Source organism: Suillus clintonianus, assembly GCF_016758775.1.
Source record: "Suillus clintonianus strain FC179 chromosome Unknown DEU56scaffold_196, whole genome shotgun sequence".
Taxonomy (NCBI): domain Eukaryota; kingdom Fungi; phylum Basidiomycota; class Agaricomycetes; order Boletales; family Suillaceae; genus Suillus; species Suillus clintonianus.
This window is the reverse complement of record NW_024539420.1, coordinates 31,135-51,884: the sequence shown is the minus strand read 5'-3', so window position 1 is coordinate 51,884 and position 20,750 is coordinate 31,135. Positions and strand designations below refer to the sequence as shown.

Genomic DNA, 20,750 nt, shown 5'->3' with positions numbered 1-20,750 from the left:
ATCTATTCGCATGACACCTGTGACTCCCACGTAAGCACTGTAGTTATAGGTGATAATGCACGTGTGTCGCACCTGTAAGATCAGGCGGAATAATGATCAGGGCCTCCTCCAATATCTCCTGGATAGCTAGGGACTTTATATAGCTGTAGGTACGCAGAGGGTTGTCAGTATTACCGTACTATTAATAGAATCATGTGATCCGGTTACCGTGCCCAACGTCGCATAGTGATGGAACGTTCGAGCTCGTCGTGTCACACGACGAGCTCGAGTATCTCACTTCAAGGTGGTCGGATTAAGAGCGCGTTTTGACAAACAATTCACTAGTAATGATTGGGATACGTATATGAGTCATACAATGTAGACTAAGGCAATGCAATACTACTACTCATGCCCCTCCTCCTCTTCGTCAGAAGACTCTACAAACTCAGCGCTTTTGGGACCTTCCTGCAGCTGGGTAGAGTTCTTCTTTGCTCTCTTCGAAGGCCTGATATTCTCCTTGTTTACCCGTCCTGCGCTGGACCCGTCTTTACGCTTGCGAGGTACGCCAGCATCCGAACGCTTTTTTCGTGGCTTCCGAACGACTTCCCCGGCTGAACGCGTGTCGAGTTCAGACGCGTGAGCTTTGAGCTCTGCCGGTGATAGAACTGTCCAGTAGCACGTACGTGCCTTGAGGGCATCCCGGAGCTTGCGAATGTCGCCGACGGTCCCGATGTTCGAAGGGCTAGTGAACTTGACACCATTGGGCCAGCCCACAAGGCGCACCCCATACGTTTCGATGACGGATGTTTCATAGTTGTGGTAGTTCATCACAATATCTTTTTTGCCGGTCACAGCAACTGTGCATAATGTTAGACGGGGCAGAATTTGTAGAACGTCGATACTCACCTAGGCCCCGGAGGATCATCTTGCGTACTTGCTTTCTTACAGCTTCCAAAGAGTGCGTTCATTGAGATCTACCGGACGATGCATAAGTACACAAACTATGTGAAGAGACGAAGGACTTACTTTGATTCTGGGTGCATGCCCATTGTTCGTATTGCCTAAGAAAGTCAGCCATAGGATGCTCGTACACATCCTCCCAAAAGTCTTCAGAGTTATCCGTGCCGTGCATAGCGCTTTGAATGCTATCGTTAATGTGACGCGGACAACAAATAGTGTGCCATAGACACCAGTCCGAACTCGCAGATCATCCAGCTTCAAAGAAAAAAATGAATTCAGTTGATTGCGTGAAGATTGAAGATTCAGACGTACCTCTTTGACGATCCTATCCGTTGTGGCTACAACATCTCGTGCAGCCGCCAGATTGTTCGCCCGAACACTAATGACCTTTTTTCACGATGCTCCTCGAGAGCTGCGATGTAGCGTTCCTTTTCTTCCCTGGTAAGGGCTTTTGTTTCAGGGTCGGACGCAACCATCTGGCGGAGTTCCGCCAACGAGTACCGAGCGCCTGCGGGTCGGTCTAGTTGATGCAGGATAAGCTTCGTGATACAATTGAGTTGAAATTCATTTGACTCACCTGCGTTCATCTCTTTCGCCTTGGCGTGAACAAGTGCATTGATTAATTGACTCTTGCGCGAGGTTCGATAATGAGTCTGACTGCCGATGATATCGTTGATGTGCTTGGGAGTAACATGATGAGCCCGCGAGAGCGCTTCGATCTTCGTTTTCTGTGCATCTAAGTATTCAGCAACTGCGTCGTGTAAGTGCTTCGTTCTCTCTAGCCTCTGGTCCCGCTTGATCTTTCGAGACGCCTTCTGGGCATCTGTTAGTCGAGGTGGTGGTGTCCGAGGGCGGATAATCGCTCGTGTTGGGTTCCGTGCTGCCCAGGAGGACATGTTTGCCTCACGGAGTGACTCTGGCATCTCTCCACTGGTGTCTGGCGCCTCTGCTTCGGCAGGACTCGGTGAGTCTGGGTCATGCGTTGAAGTAGGCTGAGGTGACGGTGTGCGAGCAGGGAGGGTATTGCGAAGGCAACTGGTGGGGGGGCGGGGAGCTCTGGCACGGTTGGGATATTTGTGGCTGCTATGTCGTTAGTTAGAGCCGCGATTTCGTCATTGGTAAGTGGCATTGTGTACAGGGACGGGTCATCCCAGTTCATCTGACTGATCCCGGGAACCCGTTCACTGCCAGTGCTGCTGATCGGATCGGAATCGTCGCCTGTTGGGTATGGGTAGCTGGGAAGTATACCTCCCCCCCCAGGAAGCAAATCCAGAAAACCTCCGGCTGAGATAAAATCGCCGTTGGCGTTAAAATCATCGGATGTGTAGAGGTAGCTCATACTTAGAGCTGTGAGTGAAAAATGTGTAGACGGGGACGTATCTTCAAACTTTGGCGTCTGATGGATCGTATAGATCACCAAACGAACGATGTAGACGGGGACACGGCTTCAAAGTTTGGCATGCGATGGATCAGATAGATCACGCAAAAACACGACACGCGACGCGTTGCGCACGTCCTATCATTCAACGCCATTTGTTTGAAAAAAAAATATGCATAAATCGGTGTAAGATCTTGAGGTTGACATGAAACCGCTTAGGCACATATTAGTAGAGGCAGTGCAATGCAGTGCTGATCAGTGCATACCTTCAATATTGCGCAACTCGGGTCTCCATGATATGGCATAGCTCGGCTGGAATGCGTCCGTCCAGGAAATGTATTCATCCAGGTAAATGCCACTTTGACGAGTGAGGGGGGGAATGCCAGTATGACGAGTGAGGGAGGTGATATATTCGTCAAGGTAAATGCCGGCGTGATGAGTGAGGTTAATATTATTTTGATGAGTGAGGAGGAGCGGGGTTAGCAGCCAACCAGGAACAAGAGTGCGACGGCAATTCATCACAATGCGCAGGCCTTCAAGAGCAACGGCAATTCGTCACGATGCGCGGGCCTTCGAGACAATAGAATGCCTTGGACTTGCATCTGTATAAAAACCATCAGCCAGGTCAATGTGTGGCTCAGGAGGTACAAACCCGCTACATACCTTTTGACATACTGGGTGTCCATTCCAGCAGAGTCCAAATTCCAACCATAGGTCGGAGCTTGATTTTGGCTGCAAAGCCGGAATTCCAGTATTCTATTGGCCGTGGTTGCATGTCTAGCGTGCCAAAGGAAGACAATGAAGCAGACTCAGACCACGCATCAGCGTTAAGGCTGCAATGCCTAAACTTGGACCAACAACTCATTAGTAAGCACTATTGCTTCCGCTGACAAGCGCTTAACAATTTACCGTGCATATATCATCGATCATCTCGATCATTGCCAGCTGTCGATGTCAAAAAATATTATGTGGATTACTCTTAGTAGTAGTTGTCGATGTCTTATGGCACCGTGCCCATCGTTCCTTTCCCCCCAAATCATGGTAAGCACAATTCTTCACATTTCAATCTGCACGTCTAACTTGTGCATTCACAGAGACGTTCGACTCAGGGGCCATCACGCGGCCTATCATCCAGGCAGCGCACAGCTACGCAACGTTGGCTCTCGAAGCCAGGGTAGGTCGATTTTTTGAGTCACTGAAATTTTGCTTACCACCCCTGCACAGAGTTCGAGAAGCTCAAAACGCCAAGGCTCGTGCTCGAGTAGCGTTGTGAGTCCATCCCCCACACAACTCTACCTGTTCGTGCTCACATGATTTCTTTTAGCAATAGGGCAAGGTAAGGTCTCGTATATTGCCATGGGCGTCATTTACTTAATTACTCTACAGGAAGAAAAAAAAAAGATCGAAGATCAAACAGCGGCACCCATCACATCATCAGTCGACAACTACGAAGACCTATCCTGGGACGCCAACGACGATTCCGCCATCACTCATCAGTCGACACTCGAAGACCTGTCCTGGGACACCAACGACGATTCAGTGCTCACGATGGATAACGACTTACCTTGCCCCTGCGACTCTCAAACGCTAATTCGACAGAGAGAATCGTCCAGAGGGTGGCGAAAGGAGTGGTTGGTATGGTTGGTAGCAGAAGAGACATGGAGAGAAGTATACCGAGGAAGCACTCGCACACGCTCGGGTGGAGGGGGAAAGTGAGACTGACATTTTCTTGGGACCAATGTGCGCTGCATGTTTTGGAGGGAGGAAGATCCTGGAAGCCATAAGGGAGATTGTACACACCAGTTGCCCTTATTGCAGGGAGCGTCTTAAGTATGACCAGCATTCTACTATACGACTTACTGGGTTTCCTGATTTCAGAGGTAAAGTTCATGGAGGTGAAACTAGATAATGAACATTATAAATAGTAGATTATCGTAGTCAATCAAGAGGGAATCCGTCTTTGCAAAGAGCTTTCTGAGATGATCCAGCATGTGAACATAGCGAACGATAGCGAACGGATAGCGAACGGATAGCGAACAATAGCGAACAGATAGCGAACAGATAGCGAACATGAGTGTACGGATGCTCGGGGCTCGCGAATGCAACACTGTTGAAAAATATTGAACATGGTGAGGTGTTTATTAGGAATAGGTAGACATGCATACTTGAGCCGAAGCTGTAAAATGTTGTGGTGATTTCCATGCAGAATGTTATGAATATGACAGGGTTGTATGTAGCGGTTGATGCATGATGCAATTGTGCTAGTGACACACTGACCAACATATGATGATTTTCTGTGCACGCTGGATTTCTACACTATCAATGAATATTCCAACAAATGTATGGCTCTGGTATAACGAGTAAGGCGCGTTTCGCGTGTTCATTTTGTCATTCTAATACATATACAGCGCACATCACAGCGCACAACGTAAACGATATAGTATTAAAGCTGGCTCATTGTCTCCGTCAAGTCTTCGACCTGCAACCATAGTGAGTCTTCACTCGCAGATGAGCCCATAGACAATGTAGGTGAAGGAGGGTTGGGCGAGGACTCTGGAGGGGATGGCCAGAAAGGGCCACCTGCCAGTGGAACCGCCCGGACCCTGCCTTCATCATAGCTGGCTGTATATGCTGCTAATGCCCGCTGAAACGATGTGTATCGTTTTGAATATTACCGCTGATAAAATTTGTTCGTTCGGCAACATCAGCCCTAACAACATTGTCAAGAATTAGCCAACACAAGCCAACAGGTACCCCATAGTACACGTCACACTTACCAGCGGTAAAACACACCAACTTCCTGCCCAACCGTTATCACCCAGAATCCTTCGGGTGTCTGATCGGCTCGTGGAGGACGGATGGCACTAGGAATCGGAATGGAGGCCGTGACTTGGCGGGGTGTCTGCACAACCATCGATGAAGCTTGAGGATGAGGGTGGGATGGTGTAGCAGTAGAGCGAGCTGAAGTGGAAGGGGGAATGGGTGCTTTGTTCTTCGGAACGGAACGAGTGCTGGTGGACGTGGACGGCGTGAACGATGATCTCGACAGGCTGATGGACTCTTCCGTGGTCTTGCGGCTCCAAGTCACGGTATCGAATGATGAATCTATATCGAGTGTCAGTGTATTAATTTCTGGATTGTTGAAAAGACGCACCTGACAGTGTCATACCTTGCAGCAAATTGTGCAGGTCTTGAATATGGCCACCCTGGGTAGGGGCGGCCACTGGATGGTGTTGACATAGGAGCGATCTCACGAACGCTTGGTCAGAGTGCTAGACAGTCTATAATCAGTCACGTGAGAAATAGATCGGACTGTGACAGTAGTACAAACTTTAGATAGGTCTGAATGGCGCGAAAAAATGCAGCACGTCAGCGAGTCCGCACAAATATCTCTCTGCGATCGGTTCGGCACATCAGGGCACCGAGGGACAACAACAGATTGCCAGCCAACTCCATTTCCAAAGTACTCAAGCACAGGCAGTTGGTCCAGCAAGCAGCAAGTTCAATGAGCGGCGGCAAGCACGTCTACAAGGTACGCTATGTTAATTCAATACTTGGAAGGGGAAAAAAAACCTTTTGTATAGCTATGAGTTTGGATGAGCGTCGGGCACTCGAAGCGCTGAAAGAGGACAATAATAGCACCATCGATGGCTGGCAGGATGACTACGATGACTTCAGCTTTGGTACATCTGCGATGGAACAGAGCCGCTCGCCATCAGCCATGCTGGTGGCGAGTTCACTGACCTTGCAAGAGAGGTTCTAGGAGACTTTGGAAAACGTGAGTGAATTTTGTCATGACCTTCACATTTGACTTACCTTTGCGAGCAGCAACAATCGTGTTTGATGGGTGGATAACCGCACCCGTCGTGATCGTGTCCTCCTTAGGAACAAGGCGTTTGCTGAGCAGCTGCCAGTGATAACGGACGCGTACCTTGCGTGGAGCCTGGCAAAATGTAAGGAAGGGTTTTGGAGAGGGAGAACCTAGGGCTGGATGGCTTTGACTATGGTCAGTGGCCGATGAGCGTGATAGACGTGTTCTGTGAGTAAGTCGGTCTGTTGTCGTTTGCTTACGATTTGATGACGGCATATTGTTTAGACACTGAGAAAGTCATTCTTCGAATCTTGCCAGCAGACGCCACTATCAGCAGTGCGCTCGTTCGTCAAGGCGTGATGCCTTGTTCACCAATATCACCGACTGTCGGGATCACCACCGAAGCTCTGGACTTATACCGTGTAGCACATCTTAGGAGCCCTCAATTGTCTATCCAGGCTTTCGTCAAGACTATGTGCGACTTACATGGTGTATGTCTTCTGATTTCTTTGGTTCTTATCGTGCTGATTCACGCGCAGGTTAGTTTCCACAGACATCTATCTCGACAATTCTCGATTGCGTTCGATTATATCTTCAAGTTCGACGCTCCGTGGCAGCCATGGTAGCCGAATCGTTACGACACAACACGCCTGATTGGCACGTGAAACACGCCTGTCCCGCATGTACATATAAACTGACGGATGAACCCGAGTTGACATTTAGCTTACTCTACGCTATGGACGGTAACGACTCTTTAAAAAAGAGTCCTTCGAAGATCCTTGGATACTGACGAGTCCCTCGGTACATCTTCAGAACTTCCAACAGGGCAGCAACTGGCAAGTGACCGCTACCTATCCCGCACTTTTGTAGATCAGTTCGCGCAGGACTCCACTACTGCAGGTGATGAGGTGAGTGCTTTCCATCCGGGTTGGTGATGGCTAATACCCTAACCTATAGGACGCACATCTCGAGAACTTGTGCGAAGCACGCTGGAAGAACATGGACGATACGAAGACCAAGAAAGCATGGGGCATTTACGATGAAACGGGCATTTTTTGTGGCCGTGTGCCGCCACGGATTCTCTCTCCTTGTTGCAGATATGGTACAGAGCGGGGAGCTGTACGTTACATTTTTTTAATGCGTTGTTCACGAGCTAATGATTATCTATCAGCGCAAAGTATCCTCTAGCCATTGTCTCAAAGTTGCTGGACGTATTTGGAAGCAATCTGGGCGGTGGATATGACATTGGATGTCAATTCAAGACCACGCTTGACAACAGTTCCCTCGGACCCCTCGCACGGTCTATGCATCACACTTGTCTTGTCGGCGCCTTCCACGGACATGCGCACCGGCGATTGTGCCAACTGTACTCGCTTACCACTTACATCAAAGGTTTAGGACTCGAAGATCTCGAGACTTGCGAACAGACGTTTTCAAAATCCAATTCCTTAGCGTCGGCACTACGGTACGCAAGCGTCTTCCATAGACAACAGGCCATCGACACCTACTTCGAGCACAATGATGATTTTGAAGTCTACGCTAATCTTTGTAAGCCGTCTCGTCGTGTCGTCAAACTTGACTGTGTGCTGACGTAATATTTGTGTTTGCTAGCCGACTTTTTATACAACAATTACAAGCAGGCGCTTGATATCTTGAGCGACGGAGACGCGACCCTACCAAACCTTATGCGAGATCTCAAAGTTACGGACGTAGCAGTTTTCGAGGGCTGGCTGGCGGAAGAAAAGGTATATCTTCAAAGTCTGACGCGAGAACCCGAGGTCGAAACTCTGCAGATGGAATATTGGCAGAAGTTAGTTAATCTTACTGCGAGCGAGTGAGTTTCGATGTCAAGCTATGGCCCTTGTACCCGCTGACACAATTTACATAGGGAAATTCTACGCGCTTCAATGACATCATTCCAGGGCTCATCGCACCTCGAGGCTGTGCCATACGATGCGCACGTCAAGAATACTCGCAACGCTGAGACTGCCCAACGGCATGCTTTGGAGGACCATGAGAGATATTTGAAGCTCGTCCAGGCACTGGAGTGCAAGCTCGAGGTCGAGAAACGCTGGACTCCGCACGATGGAGAGTGGCAGAGGGTTGGGAGGCTCGTGGCCAATCGGAAATACCAGCGTGCCCTGGACCGTCTCGAAGGATTAATTGTGGCACGCATATTTGAGCTAACGAGGATGAACCGTGCGGGCACAGGTGAGTAAAAGGTAGTATATTGCTTGCTGATTCTAACATTGAACAAGGCTACAAACTGCGAAAGCATATCGCTAAGGCGTTACAAATGTGTTCCGTCGCCATCAGAACTGCCCTCACCACATACAACACTATTGCTGGGTCAATGCACCCTCCCCGCCGGACGCTTAAGTGGGATGAGGTCGTAGAGTATGCGTTCCTCGCAGACTTCGACTTACTACGTGATACGTGCACGGACATATCTCGACACCCGTGGTCATCGACCGCTGCTTGTAGCGTGATGGACCTCTACTTCAAAACGTGTCGTGCTTGTGAAGAGATCGAGCGTCTCGATATTGAGGTACGACGCCTCATTACCTATATACGCGATGAAGAGAGGTATCTACGGGAATGCGAGAATCAGTTACAAGCCACCAGCCCAGCCCTTGCACATCAAATCGCCATCCACCGAAACACTCGAGGTCGCTTCAACTCACGACATCTCAAACGACTCTACGACATTTCGAAGCTTCCAGGTTTCAGAGGGACGCTAACCCCTGGTGTCAGTGCGAACACAAGTCCCGGCGAGAGCGCGAGTATAGCTAATGCACAGATCCCCACCCGCATGATTGTTCAACCCCCGCCTGTTCATCACACCGCATCGTCCTTAGCCGTAGACACCCAGGATGACCTGGATGATGAGGAGGAAGAGGACGAGGTAGTGGAGCAAGTATCTAGGAGTTTACAGGACGTCCTCCTTGTTGCGGATGACTTTTCACGCCTTGGAATTCATGGTGATGCTGAGGAGTAGTATTACTAGTTATATATACACATCCTATGGACTTGCATGTATTCCCTACGTTTCGCAATCATTACTGGTGCACTATTTGTCAAAACGCGCTCTTAATCCGACCACCTTGAAGTGAGATACTCGAGCTCGTCGTGTGACACGACGAGCTCGAACGTTCCCATCACTATGCGACGTTGGGCACGGTAACCGGATCACATGATTCTATTAATAGTACGGTAATACTGACAACCCTCTGCGTACCTACAGCTATATAAAGTCCCTAGCTATCCAGGAGATATTGGAGGAGGCCCTGATTCATTATATCCGCCTGATCTTACAGGTGCGACACACGTGCATTATCACCTATAACTACAGTGCTTACGTGGGAGTCACAGGTGACCACGCAGTCTCAGTGTCCAAAATTCTATAAAATGAGTTGCTGACAAAGCCAACAAGACATGCGGCGCCGAAAAATGATCCATCAAAGTGCTTATAAGTGTACGAACCTTGTCTTATGGTGCTGGACGCTGGCAAGATGCCCACCAGATCCACGATGCTGAAATGATGTCTGACATGCAGTGTCGGAGACTTTCCGAAGACATGGCGCCAATGATTCTCGCAGGTGGGCGGCGTGGGCCTGGCATTGCCAAACATGCACAGGCTGAATTTTCCTTACGAGGATTCCACGAGGATAGGCTGGGAAATAGGTCAGAAGTCATGCAATCTGGCATGAGCGACGTGTCAAAACCGACGCTCGCTCGGAAATCGCATCCTCTTCGCTTCTGTTTGACAGAGTCGTGGCCACTAACTCGTGCTTACAAGGTTGTTCGTGTCCGTCACGGTTGTGCGACTCTCTAGGACTCTCTGCACTAGACATACTCTATCGACGTACGATTGATGCATCACGCTCTGCTTATTTCTGAAATCCTCCTGGACATATTCGCCCATGTCAATACAAACCTGGACCCACTATCATATGGCGAGATATCATTGGCTCGGAAATCCCTTGCAACGCTTGCAGCGACATGCAAAACCTTCTACGAGCCCGCAATGGATTTGCTCTGGGCTGACATGCATGGGATAGTACCACTGCTGGGCTGTGTAACGAGGCTCCATCCTATGATACATGCTGGAAGGGTTAGTGCGGAGTAGTCACGCTCCCTTCATGCTATTTCGTTCGGTAGCTCACTGACAATCCATACCTAGTACACTTGGTACTCTGAAGGCATCAACCCATTATGTGAGCATGAAGTCCGTCAATTTTTGCGTCACGCCCACCGCGTGCGCTCATTGCAAATCCCATTCGACAACCATTTTCACCTTCTTTCAGTCTTCCCTATCAAGACATACATGTTCCCGAGATTGCTGTCGTTATCAATGGTTTTACATCCGACTGGATACTTGCATCTCTTCCTGTCCCCCACGTTGCGTCGTTGTTTCCTACCGCTCATTCATCCGGATTTGAAATTAATTGCGACCTATTGCTCTGCTTTGGAGGATTTAACCGTCAAGGTCCCTTGCCCAAGCACATCAGATGAGCTGTCCCTGCTGTCTGACAGTGTCCGTCTGTGCAAGCAGCTTGTAACTCTGTACTGTCCACCTCTTGACTGGGCAGCATGGGAGCACCTCTCCAACCTCCCTACCCTTCTCTCAGTGGCGATTTGTGGCGAAGTTTTTTGCCCGTTGGACACGGATAACTTCGTTTTCACACGTTTCCTCAACATCACAGCTCTTTCCTTCCATGTAAACACGGCATCATACGTTATCGCAGTCATGCAAAACTCAGCATTCCCCTCGCTGAAGGAGTTCAAGATGGTTGTCCGTGCCTTGCCTTGGGAAGATGCCGAGCAGCTTTTTCATGCACTGTCACAGTGCACGGCATCCCAGGTTCTTGAACACATCGACATTTTATCCCGTGATCAAAGAGTTCCGGAGCCCTCGGACAGTTCTTTGACACCAATCGCACAATTCTTTGGTTTCACGCAGCTCCAAACCCTGCAGCTCGCTTTTCCCCATTGCTGTATTCGCCTTGACAACCACCTTCTTTTGAAAGCCATGTCAAGTTGGCCACTCATCCGCTCTCTGAAATTAGAAGACCCACATCTTCGCCCAGCTACTATTACATTCTGCGGATTATTCGCAGCGCTCCGTCAATCCCCCCACTTGCATACGCTGCACGTATCAATGGACGCTGTGAATATCGATGTCGATCCCCAGGCCGAGTCATTTCAGCATAAATCTCTACAAACATTGGATGTGCGCTCCTCCCACATAGCAGATCGCGAAACCGTCGCTCAAATCATCTTCTCTATGCTTCCTTCCGTCGAGAGCGTCATCTACGGCTATAGTGGACGCCACATCCGGTACGCGTGGCAGGAAGTTAACAAGCGTCTCAAATCTCTCAAGTCTTCTGCGGCCCTTGGCCGCTATGTCACTGGAGCAGCTGTTGGAGGGACCTAAGCTCACAATATATACACATTCAGCAGGTGTCCTGGAGTTGCTATCAATATTTTCATACTTAGAATGTGGGAGTGGGACGTTGGGACGAGCAAGGTGGTCTTAGATTACTCCTTAACATGTAATTGACTCAGAATACATGATAATTATCTGTCATCGCTGCAGGGGCGCATCCGCACCATCCAACTTAAAGCATACACACAAATCGTACGTGGTCTTTCCTTCTCGCACCCAACACTAATCCACGCCTTCAATTATTCGCACTCGTTTCTTCTAACCAGCGGCGCCATTACAACGTGTTAATCATATATACCATATCCTGATGCGCGTCAACTCTCCTCAGTGCTTTTGGCTTTGTAAGTTGCACATTTCAACATTCCCTCCAAGTTCAGTAGACTCACTCCAGTCTCTGAAGCGGCTTATTTTCATTGGTCCATCTTCCTTGATAACGACATTCTTTTGGACGCAATGTCAAATTGGCCGCACATCCGCTCGCTGCACTTGGTGTGCAGGCGGAAAGCACCTACTGTTGCATTCTGCGGATTATACATAGCGCTTCGTCTATGCCCCCACTTGCATACGCTGGGCATATCAATAGACACCGTGAATAACGATATCGATCCTACCACCGAGTCATTTCAACATACCATTCTACAAATATTGGACTTGACCAAGTCTCGTGTAGCAGATGCAAAGGCTGTGACTCGCGTCATCTTCTCCATGCTCCCTTGCGTCGACCGAGTTAGCCAACTACCCCATGGGGGCAACCTACTACCGCGCGCATGGCACAAGGTCAACAGGCACCTCAAATCATTTAAATCTGCTCTGGTGCCTTGTCGAGACATCGCAGGAGCACCCTCTGAGAATACCTGAGTTCGGTGTACACTCTTGTTCAGGGGACATAGGCCCTGTCGTTGTCGTAACGTCGTTGTAGTTCATATTGTCCATAGCTACAATTTTTTTCGGTACCTCCGCGATCGACAGAAGTTGACGCAATGTTCTAACTCCTGAGGCAAAATTTTGAATTTAACAGATCGGCGTGGGCAAGCAGCAGGATTGAAACCAGAGAAGCCCAAGTCCAATCACTGTCGCGTCGACCAGAAAAGTCACGTGCTAATCACGTGCGTCCTTGTGAGACGCGATGTCTGGAGTGTGGAATTCAATTATAATTACCTACCTGCAACAACAAGATTTAGACATGGACGAAGATTTGGAAAGGTCAGTTGTGTCTATCGCAATTTCCATGGTTTCTTACCGTATGAATTAGAGCGCTTGCTTTGAGTCTCCAAGAGTCCCGGGCCAACGCATCATCTTCAAGGGCCATTTCAATCAGTGATTCCGAGGACGATGACGACGATCATTTTCAGTCCGAGTTGCAGCAGGCAATACAAGCCTCCAAAGCCGAATCTTCGCGGGCAACGACACAATCTGTCCATAATCCTGATCCTCCGTCTCAAAGCGCTCGGAGTACCCCTGCGGCAAGCTTCTTGTCCGAACGAGCGCAGATGGAAAGAGAACGCCTCGAAAGACTGAAGAGGGTGCGTGGGCAGGATGCAGATGATGGAGGTCGTATATCACCCCCAAAGAGGCAACATATCTCCTCCTCTGGAATACACGCTAATGGTCGAGCGAACATTGCTTCTGCTTCGTCATCTAGTGTCCCTTCGGGCTCATCAGAAAGCTCGCGAGCAGCCAGTACTGCTATCAATCCTATACCGACCTCTGAACAACTGTTCTGGAATGGCGAACTGCGCCCAACAGCCAACAAACATTCTCAACCCCGTCAAGATGGAAAGCCCACTTTCCGCCTCACAGATGTACTGGGTTTGGTACGCTCTGGTTCTCCTGTGTGCTGTATTCATGATGCGTGATACTGCAGCTCTTCAGAAATCTGATATATCCTTTGCTATCATAGCGTCGTACTCGACGTCCGTCTCTTGGACATATGAATTCTTTGCGCCCTCTACTCCAGTGATTATCGTGGCGCAGCCTGATCAGTCAGGTCAACCGACCATCAGGAATATTCTTCCAAACTGGGTTATGACCGTTCCTTTTCTCCGCAATGGACGAGGTTGCCAACATATGAAAGTAGGTTTGCTGGTACAGAGATTGCAGAACGCCCTGCTGACTTCACCGCCCTCTAGTTCATGCTTGTGAGTCCATTCGGGCCACTACACAACGCTGACTGAATTTCTTCGAAGATATTCTACAAGACTGGACGACTTCGCGTAGTCATATCCACCGCCAACCTGATTGATTATGATTGGCGCGATATCGAGAATGTGAGTCCGCTCTCAACGCATGGAAGTTCTTGAACAGTTTTCTAGGCCGTTTGGCTGCAAGATCTACCTCCACGATCTGCTCCGATACCGCACGATCCCAAGGTTGTCGACGACTTCCCATCAATCATGCAAAACGTGCTGCGCGCTGTCAATGTTCGACCTGCGCTTGCGAACATGCTGGCAAACGATGTCAGTCAGGTTAGGAAACTCTCTTGTCACACTACTGATCTCGTCCCCCAGCACCCAAACCTGCCTCTTCAGACCGTCGGCGACTTGCGAACGAAATGGGATTGGTCAAAAGTGAAGGTCAAGCTCGTTCCTTCCATCGCTGGTAAACACGAAGGATGGCCGAACGTCATCTTGACCGGTCATACCAGGCTGATGAAGGCGGTCCGCGACATGGGGCTTCGCACCGGAAAGGGAAAGGCTGCCAAGGACCTCGTTGTCGAGTGTCAGGTATGTCCAACATCTTAAATTTTTTTGCAGAAGGTTCATGCTATATAGGGCTCGAGTATAGGAACTTACTCAACCCAGTGGATAAACGAGTTCCACTGGTCGGCACGTGGAGAATCAGCTGAAGACTGGCTGGATGAGCCAAAAACCAGACGCGCCAAGTTGCCGTGGCCGCCGGTGAAAGTTGTATTCCCCAGCCTCAAGACCGTGCATGATAGCGTCCTTGGTGAACAGGTCAGTCATGTGATTTCGGGGATCACTCTTGAAGATCTCAAAATGATTGACAGGGAGGTGGGACCATGTTTTGCCGTACAAACCAGTGGGAAGGGTCAAAATTTCCTCGAGAGCTATTCCATGACTCAAATAGTGCTGGCGGACGAGTGTTGATGCATACCAAGGTATGCCGGCGCAAGTACATCTGCGGATCACTAACCCATTCGGCTCTTCAGATGATTATAGCGACCTACCGCCCAAAGAAATCGATATTTGAAAATGGTAGCTCATCAAAGGGAAAGGGAAAAGAGCTGTCTGACAGTGAAACCGAACCTGAATCAGACGACATCGAGATACAAAACGACCCAATTGGTTGGGCTTACGTTGGCTCGCACAATTTCACTCCCTCAGCATGGGGAACGTTGTCTGGCTCGGGGTTTAACCCAGTGCTCAACGTAAGTCAGCTCTGACTCCCTTTGCTTTACTGATGACCTGATATTCATCAGGTGGTCAACTATGAGTTGGGAATCATTCTCCCTCTTTACGATGCAAAGGATGCGGAGAGGGTATCATGCTTCAAGCGTCCGGCGAGGAAGTATGTCAATGGACAGGATAGACCTTGGGTGAGTTCGACCGTGTGCAAGGGGGCGTAAACTTATATGAGGTTTTTGTCTCAGATACAGGAGGAGTCGCAGTTACTGCGGCAAGGCTAGCAGGCATCATGTTACGTACTTTGCCAACATCATTGTTACAGGAAGCCCTTGGTTGTTGTTGAATACGACTCTAAACTTAGACCAATCTCACACTCAGAACAAGGCAATTTCCCTAGTACACGACTTGCGAAAGTGAGAGATGAATCGGGCATCCATGACTGCATCAAGGTCACATGGATCTCCTGCATCATAACAACTGAGCTTCAAAAGCATGTATTAAAATAACAACGATACGATACATGAGATATCAACATCAAATGTCAAATAGAATAGATAGCATGTGAGTACATCCATCAAACACATACATCTTAGACGTAGGACCAAGCGAAGCGTTGGCTATCATCACAGATCAGATCAGATCAGACATTCGCCCTCTCCAGATCGTCCTTCATCTCCGCCTTCGCCTTATCGTCACCCGCGGCGCTCGACACCTCACTTTCGCTCTCCAATTGATAAAGCTGCTCAGGGACAGGATTCTGGAACAAAACAAACTTCTTGAAGCCGTAGGGTATCTGCCGCAGGCCGTATGCAGCGTGCTGTGCCAAGTGGGACAGCGAAAACTTGGTCGAGCTCCTCCAGGGTCTTGCCTTTCGTCTCGCGCACGAAGAGCAGAATAAGCACCCAGAGAATACAGCACCATGCTGCATACCAACCGAAAGCACCTTGCGGCTTTAAAGGCCAAGATGAGCGAAGGCCAAGTGATTGAAAGAACGAAGTTCCAAAACCAGGTGGTCGCAGTGGCAAAGGACATGCCGACATCACGGATATAGAGAGGGAATGCCTCTGCGGAGTAGGTGAACGGCACTGGACCTTCACCTGGAGAGTAGAATATTGCGAAAAGGTCTGAGAGAGAGATATCAGCGACAGTATTTAGTGCCAAGAGGAAGACATACATATTCCAATACTAACGCCAGCAACACGCCCTGTCTCCGAAGTACTCCAGAAGGAGAAACCGGTGATTAGGAGACAGATGGCCATGCAGGGGAATGTGAACAAAAGCAAGTTTCCTCCGCCCGAAAGTGTCGATCTAGTGCCTCGGCTTTCAGTATTGACGGAAACCATAACTGATGACAGGAAAACCTACGGTGAAAACAGCAGGAATCGCGAACAGCCAGTTAAGTGCACCAAATCCAAGGGAGGAAGCCAGTGCCGCAACCTGCGTGAAACCAGAAGCCAGGAAAATGTTGGACGAGTAATAAGCTGCCATCGCGTTATAATGATTTCACAACGTGAATACGAATCTCATACCGATGACATTGACACCGCAAAACTGCTGACCGAACATGACAACCCAACTAGCAAGGGCAGCATGCCTGTTACGCGGAATCGTGAACATCTCAACAACACGGTTGCGACCCTTCTTCATCTCGTTCTCCGCCTCCAGCAACACGTGAATATAATACAGATCACGAGCAGCCTGAACGCGCGAGAAACGAAGTCGACAAAGCTCATTGAAAGCATCCTCGTAGCGACCCTTGGAGATCAACCAACGAGGCGACTCAGGTGCAAATAAAACTTGCATGCAGACGATAAGACCGGGGATACCAGCAGAACCTAGCATGAGGCGCCAGTTCAAACCAGTCACACCGGGGGTGTCCGGAATGAAGTAGAATGCCAAGTCGATAAGGTCTCCTAGAGCAATCCCGAAAGCGGTCCACATCTGCCACATCATGACCAAAGCACCGCGTATCGGCGCAGGTGAACACTCAGCGGTATAAACTGGGACTGTGGCAGATTTGGGACCGATGCCGAAACCGAGGAAGAACCGGGCGATGAAAAGATGCCACCAGGTATTTGTCAACCCAGACCAGATACATGTCAAGAACGAGATCATGCAAGTGACGAAAATGGTCTTTTTACGCCCGAGATAGTGGTTGAGTGGATGGGTCAGCCAACAAGAAAGGGTGGCGCAGCATCTGTGAAGTGATGAGGAACAATATTCTGCAATAAGAACAAAGTACACACAGGTAGGGTGCGGAGTTGACGAGACCGACCAACCATGAATCACGTTCTGTACACAATCTATGAATGATGATCATTGGAATGATAGAAGAGTTTATGCGCACTGCTAGTGGGATCACCGATGCCAAACTGACTGGGATAAATGATTTGAGCACCATTGATAACAGCCTCGTCCATTCCCTGGACAGCAGGCTGCAAGTGATGACATCACGACCATCTAGTTTAACGGTATGAACTATAACCGACAGTTGAAACAAGGGACGACACCAACGTAATATAGTGTGGGCGTTTGTCGCCACCTGTGTGTGACCTCTTCCGTTAGGATTCGTTTGTCTTCATCTGTAAATACGTCGAGACGATCATGACCTGCGTATCAAGAACCTCGAGTCAGCTGGTGAAAACGTCACTCGTGTTGACATACAAGTGGGATCCTGAGCAACAAGCGCCCCTTTCTTGAGCTCAGGTAGCAAATGAGTCAGCCCTCTCTCCTGGGCAAAAATTTCGACATCCGCCATAAGACGATCATGAGGTATGCCAGCGCAGGGGATTTGATAACTTGGCATCAGCGTTACTGACAGAAAGCGTCAGTCTGGGCACTTGACACAGGGGCGATCTCATACGCACGCGATGGCTCTTGTCTCCGTGTCCAATTTTGGTCTATGTTGGTGCGGGTGCTCTACCACGGCATCAGATTTTTCGTTCAAGGGCGGGGACGACATCTCAGTCGTAGGCGCGCAGTACGGAAAAAGAGGGCGAAAAGCAGCCTTACTCCTATCGGCTTATACAAACTTGGGATTATATAGTGCCGCGCCTAGAAGCCCAAAACAGCAAATTCAATACAAAAGCATCATGCGCCATGCCGTCAGTTGTTGTCCAACGCATCCGAGGTGGAGCGAAAACCCACCCCACTTTCTGGTGTATTTTTATCCGCCATGTGACCTGCTGTATGCTTTGCCAACAATGCATGGTCTTTTGATAGTCGAGAGGACCCCAAACGACTGTGTAAACCTTTCACACAAATACACGATACCGCTGATCCGAGTATCAGTTGGCAATTGTAAATTTTGACGGAGGAGCCTGAGGCTGACCTAGAACAAGGAAATTAATAGGCGCTCTCTCACGATCAGAACGCAACGTTAACGAAGTTGTTTTACTCACCATGACCCAGGTCGGAGCCTATAGTAACGAACATAATCTTCTGATGGGGATGCGAGACTTCGGCTTGGGCGTGGGTGGAAATGACAAGGCCAAGATTCTCACTGAGAGAGAGGTTGGATTTTGTCAGAGATACATATATCAACGATGCGCGCAACGCACTATGCCGTTCTTCCAAAATCTGGCGACAAAAATTTCAAACGTTCCCACGTTTGGAATTACTTTCTGCACAGGACCACCTTACTACCAGCTGGCATGTTAGTGAGGCCTAGAAAAAGCCGTTCCATGGACAAGTATTGACGGAACTTTCCGAATCGTTGCAGGTTCGCTTCCAACCATGCCCACAGTAATCAACGAAGTCTTCTTCAGAGGCTGATCATCACCAACATTGCTCACGTCTACGTACGTGCCCCCAATTATCCCGCTTATTCTTCGAGGCACAGCATCTGGTCCATTCTTATTTGATTGTTCTGTCTGAAAAATGATTGGCCATAGTATCTGGGGTACATCGCGCAGTCACAGCATATCCTGCTCCAAATGAAACTGCGGGTACATAACAATGTTCCGTTAGTACAACCTAAGGCGGTAATCCATGGTTCGGATCCCATTATCTTACATATGCAACGATATCTGAATCAAAGATAGTGCATCACCCCCGTTGATCTCTTCTCACAGACGGCTTGGCGGAATGGGCATATATACCGCAGCAGTGAGCGCCTTCACTGCCTCCTCCGAGTGAGGCGGATATCGAATCGCCAGGTGTGGTTCAGCCCTATCCATACTCAGATCAGCCTTCAAATGGGCGGAGGCTAACTGGAATGAGAACTCACTCTTTCGGCATGTCAATAGAGCTACGAAGCTGCGTGAACGTATCGTAGGTATATTTCATAAACTGGTTTCCGTCTAGTATGGTGTTCAACGTAAGCGACATTCTCTGCGCTCCCAAGTGGAGTGGAAATCTCACAGCCTGACTCGCCTACCCCCGCAAATGGCAGTTCATTCACTGTCCCATAAAAACGGGTGAGCGCCAATCCACGCATGACGTCAATACCGCCAGGAACGTACCAGAGAGTTGTTGGAATGTGTCATTGAAAACAATACCACCACTCTGTGTTTCGGAGACAACTTTAAAAGATTGATTGAGATGTTTCAGCCCGAACCGATCGTATAAGGCAAGTAAACTTACGCTGCTGCTTCACGCTTTCGTTGTCACTAAAAGCGTACAGAACCAGTGGATGAGATCTTTATGCGACAAGTCAACTGATGAGCTGCAATATGTGACGAGAGCCTACCGTGCATTGACGAAGTTAATTGCCTGCTTCAAGGAATCTACGGGCACGATAGGCAATATCGGACCAAAGAGTTCTCTATAAATACCACGCTATCAGAATCAAATTTCCAACACAAGGCAATACTGACTCTTCCAGCAAGGAATCGCCGTCCGCGACATCCTTGACGATGGTGGGCTCAAGTCTCCTCCTCGCAGCATCAGAACGACCCTGAAGAACGACTTCACCCTTCGTGCGAGAAAGAAGTGAAGTGAGGCGTTTATGGTGCAAATCTGACACGATACTTCCAAACAATGGCGAATCCAGTGCACCCTTGGGGAAAAACGATTTGTAATGCTTCTGAAGTGCCTTGACCAGCTCGTTCTGCTTGTCCTTATGCACGAGGACATAGTCAGGTGCCACGCAGATCTGCCAGAATTCAAGTTTAGTATGTTGCAGCTTGCCACATAAGGTAGTAGCCCCAAATCAATCATTAACATCAACTCGCCTGTCCCGCATTGTTGCATTTACCCCACAGGATCCTCTTTGCGGCAAGATCGATATCATATGTGGAGTCGACGATGACAGGACTTTTCCCACCTAATTCCAGTGAGAGCGGCGTCAGGTGCTTGGCCGCAGCACTGGCGACGATCCTAGCGACCCTGCCATTCCCTGTGTAGAAGATGTGATCCCATTGAAGCTCGAGAAGCTTTGAGGTCTCAGGAACAGCACCGTTGACCACGCGACATAGATTTGGGTCAAGGTACTTGGGCACAATTTCTTTCAAGAGCTTTGAGAAGGTAGGGACAAGCTCAGAGGGCTTTAATACGGCGGTACAGCCTGCTGCGATTGCGCCAATCAGAGGCTGGAAGGTGAGGATCATAGGGTAGTTCCATGGCCTGTTTAAGTGTGTCATCAGAAACTAGCATTTAGACACCATCTTCTATCTCACGAGATTATCAGCACAGTGCCCTTTGGAGCCTTGTAGAGCCTGTGTAGTGTGATATATGTATAGTTATTAGTCACATTGATCTCATCGAATTTGTCATCTGATGATCGAACACTCACGTTGGCTTCCATGGCTTTTGCCACTCAGCCACCTCAGGATATTCAGTCTTGGCCCACTCTGGGAGCTGCTCTGC

At 49.1% G+C, this 20,750-nt stretch overlaps 8 protein-coding genes across 8 annotated transcripts; 4 read left to right on the top strand and 4 right to left on the bottom strand.

Annotated features, from left to right (window-relative positions):
• Positions 1–61: 61 nt before the first annotated feature.
• Positions 62–1,135, bottom strand: DEU56DRAFT_843820 (uncharacterized protein). The gene is made up of 4 exons (XM_041355083.1): positions 1,006–1,135; positions 886–927; positions 208–836; positions 62–143 (listed from the first exon to the last, which is right to left on the bottom strand). The coding sequence occupies exons 1-3, from the start codon at positions 1,109–1,111 to the stop codon at positions 382–384; spliced, it is 603 nt and encodes a 200-aa protein (XP_041200973.1). The 5' UTR covers positions 1,112–1,135; the 3' UTR covers positions 62–143; positions 208–381.
• A 2,177-nt stretch (positions 1,136–3,312) lies between these two features.
• On the top strand, positions 3,313–4,033 carry DEU56DRAFT_920063 (uncharacterized protein; the record flags this gene model as incomplete). Its single annotated transcript, XM_041358381.1, has 5 exons — positions 3,313–3,358; positions 3,412–3,491; positions 3,542–3,586; positions 3,648–3,653; positions 3,704–4,033. 5 exons carry the CDS (start codon positions 3,313–3,315, stop codon positions 4,031–4,033), a joined length of 507 nt encoding a protein of 168 aa, XP_041200972.1.
• A 727-nt stretch (positions 4,034–4,760) lies between these two features.
• On the bottom strand, positions 4,761–6,429 carry DEU56DRAFT_920062 (uncharacterized protein; the record flags this gene model as incomplete). The annotated part of the gene is made up of 8 exons (XM_041358380.1): positions 4,761–4,939; positions 4,993–5,027; positions 5,095–5,422; positions 5,472–5,589; positions 5,649–5,659; positions 6,062–6,076; positions 6,134–6,318; positions 6,389–6,429. 8 exons carry the CDS (start codon positions 6,427–6,429, stop codon positions 4,761–4,763), a joined length of 912 nt encoding a protein of 303 aa, XP_041200971.1.
• A 58-nt stretch (positions 6,430–6,487) lies between these two features.
• On the top strand, positions 6,488–9,126 carry DEU56DRAFT_936170 (uncharacterized protein; the record flags this gene model as incomplete). The annotated part of the gene is made up of 8 exons (XM_041358811.1): positions 6,488–6,619; positions 6,673–6,871; positions 6,942–7,036; positions 7,086–7,247; positions 7,307–7,676; positions 7,740–7,962; positions 8,017–8,339; positions 8,387–9,126. The coding sequence occupies 8 exons, from the start codon at positions 6,488–6,490 to the stop codon at positions 9,124–9,126; spliced, it is 2,244 nt and encodes a 747-aa protein (XP_041200970.1).
• A 755-nt stretch (positions 9,127–9,881) lies between these two features.
• Positions 9,882–11,718, top strand: DEU56DRAFT_215544 (uncharacterized protein). The gene is made up of 2 exons (XM_041345107.1): positions 9,882–10,242; positions 10,312–11,718. Exons 1-2 carry the CDS (start codon positions 10,003–10,005, stop codon positions 11,563–11,565), a joined length of 1,494 nt encoding a protein of 497 aa, XP_041200969.1. The 5' UTR covers positions 9,882–10,002; the 3' UTR covers positions 11,566–11,718.
• Positions 11,719–12,703: 985 nt separating this feature from the next.
• DEU56DRAFT_936164 (tyrosyl-DNA phosphodiesterase-domain-containing protein) lies at positions 12,704–15,463 on the top strand (the record flags this gene model as incomplete). The annotated part of the gene is made up of 12 exons (XM_041358810.1): positions 12,704–12,780; positions 12,830–13,391; positions 13,450–13,650; positions 13,707–13,715; positions 13,764–13,844; positions 13,890–14,033; positions 14,085–14,300; positions 14,349–14,531; positions 14,585–14,695; positions 14,747–14,965; positions 15,017–15,133; positions 15,188–15,463. The coding sequence occupies 12 exons, from the start codon at positions 12,704–12,706 to the stop codon at positions 15,221–15,223; spliced, it is 1,956 nt and encodes a 651-aa protein (XP_041200968.1). The 3' UTR covers positions 15,224–15,463.
• A 119-nt stretch (positions 15,464–15,582) lies between these two features.
• DEU56DRAFT_920058 (uncharacterized protein) lies at positions 15,583–17,904 on the bottom strand (the record flags this gene model as incomplete). Its single annotated transcript, XM_041358379.1, has 10 exons — positions 15,583–15,892; positions 15,949–16,066; positions 16,133–16,250; positions 16,308–16,423; positions 16,472–17,139; positions 17,189–17,234; positions 17,290–17,377; positions 17,457–17,551; positions 17,607–17,740; positions 17,810–17,904. 10 exons carry the CDS (start codon positions 17,902–17,904, stop codon positions 15,583–15,585), a joined length of 1,788 nt encoding a protein of 595 aa, XP_041200967.1.
• A 793-nt stretch (positions 17,905–18,697) lies between these two features.
• DEU56DRAFT_215520 (aldehyde dehydrogenase) lies at positions 18,698–20,365 on the bottom strand. Its single transcript, XM_041345106.1, has 8 exons — positions 20,107–20,365; positions 19,760–20,037; positions 19,633–19,707; positions 19,527–19,582; positions 19,406–19,465; positions 19,305–19,343; positions 19,171–19,243; positions 18,698–19,112 (listed from the first exon to the last, which is right to left on the bottom strand). The coding sequence occupies exons 1-8, from the start codon at positions 20,173–20,175 to the stop codon at positions 19,010–19,012; spliced, it is 753 nt and encodes a 250-aa protein (XP_041200966.1). The 5' UTR covers positions 20,176–20,365; the 3' UTR covers positions 18,698–19,009.
• Between the last annotated feature and the right edge of the window lie 385 nt (positions 20,366–20,750).

Bases quoted from the DNA above. Each gene is read 5' to 3' on its own strand.
- DEU56DRAFT_843820 (XM_041355083.1), bottom strand. From the start codon at position 1,111: ATGCACGGCACGGATAACTCTGAAGACTTTTGGGAGGATGTGTACGAG. The intron at 928-1,005 runs GTAAGTCCTTCG...ACTCTTTGGAAG, and splicing joins GGCATGCACCCAGAATCAAA to CTGTAAGAAAGCAAGTACGC. The intron at 837-885 runs GTGAGTATCGAC...CATTATGCACAG, and splicing joins GATGATCCTCCGGGGCCTAG to TTGCTGTGACCGGCAAAAAA.
- DEU56DRAFT_215544 (XM_041345107.1), top strand. From the start codon at position 10,003: ATGCATCACGCTCTGCTTATTTCTGAAATCCTCCTGGACATATTCGCC. The intron at 10,243-10,311 runs GTTAGTGCGGAG...ATCCATACCTAG, and splicing joins CTATGATACATGCTGGAAGG to TACACTTGGTACTCTGAAGG.
- DEU56DRAFT_215520 (XM_041345106.1), bottom strand. From the start codon at position 20,175: ATGATATCGATCTTGCCGCAAAGAGGATCCTGTGGGGTAAATGCAACA. The intron at 19,466-19,526 runs GTAAGTTTACTT...AATCTTTTAAAG, and splicing joins CGAAAGCGTGAAGCAGCAGC to TTGTCTCCGAAACACAGAGT. The intron at 19,113-19,170 runs GTGAGTTCTCAT...GAGTATGGATAG, and splicing joins TCTATTGACATGCCGAAAGA to GGCTGAACCACACCTGGCGA.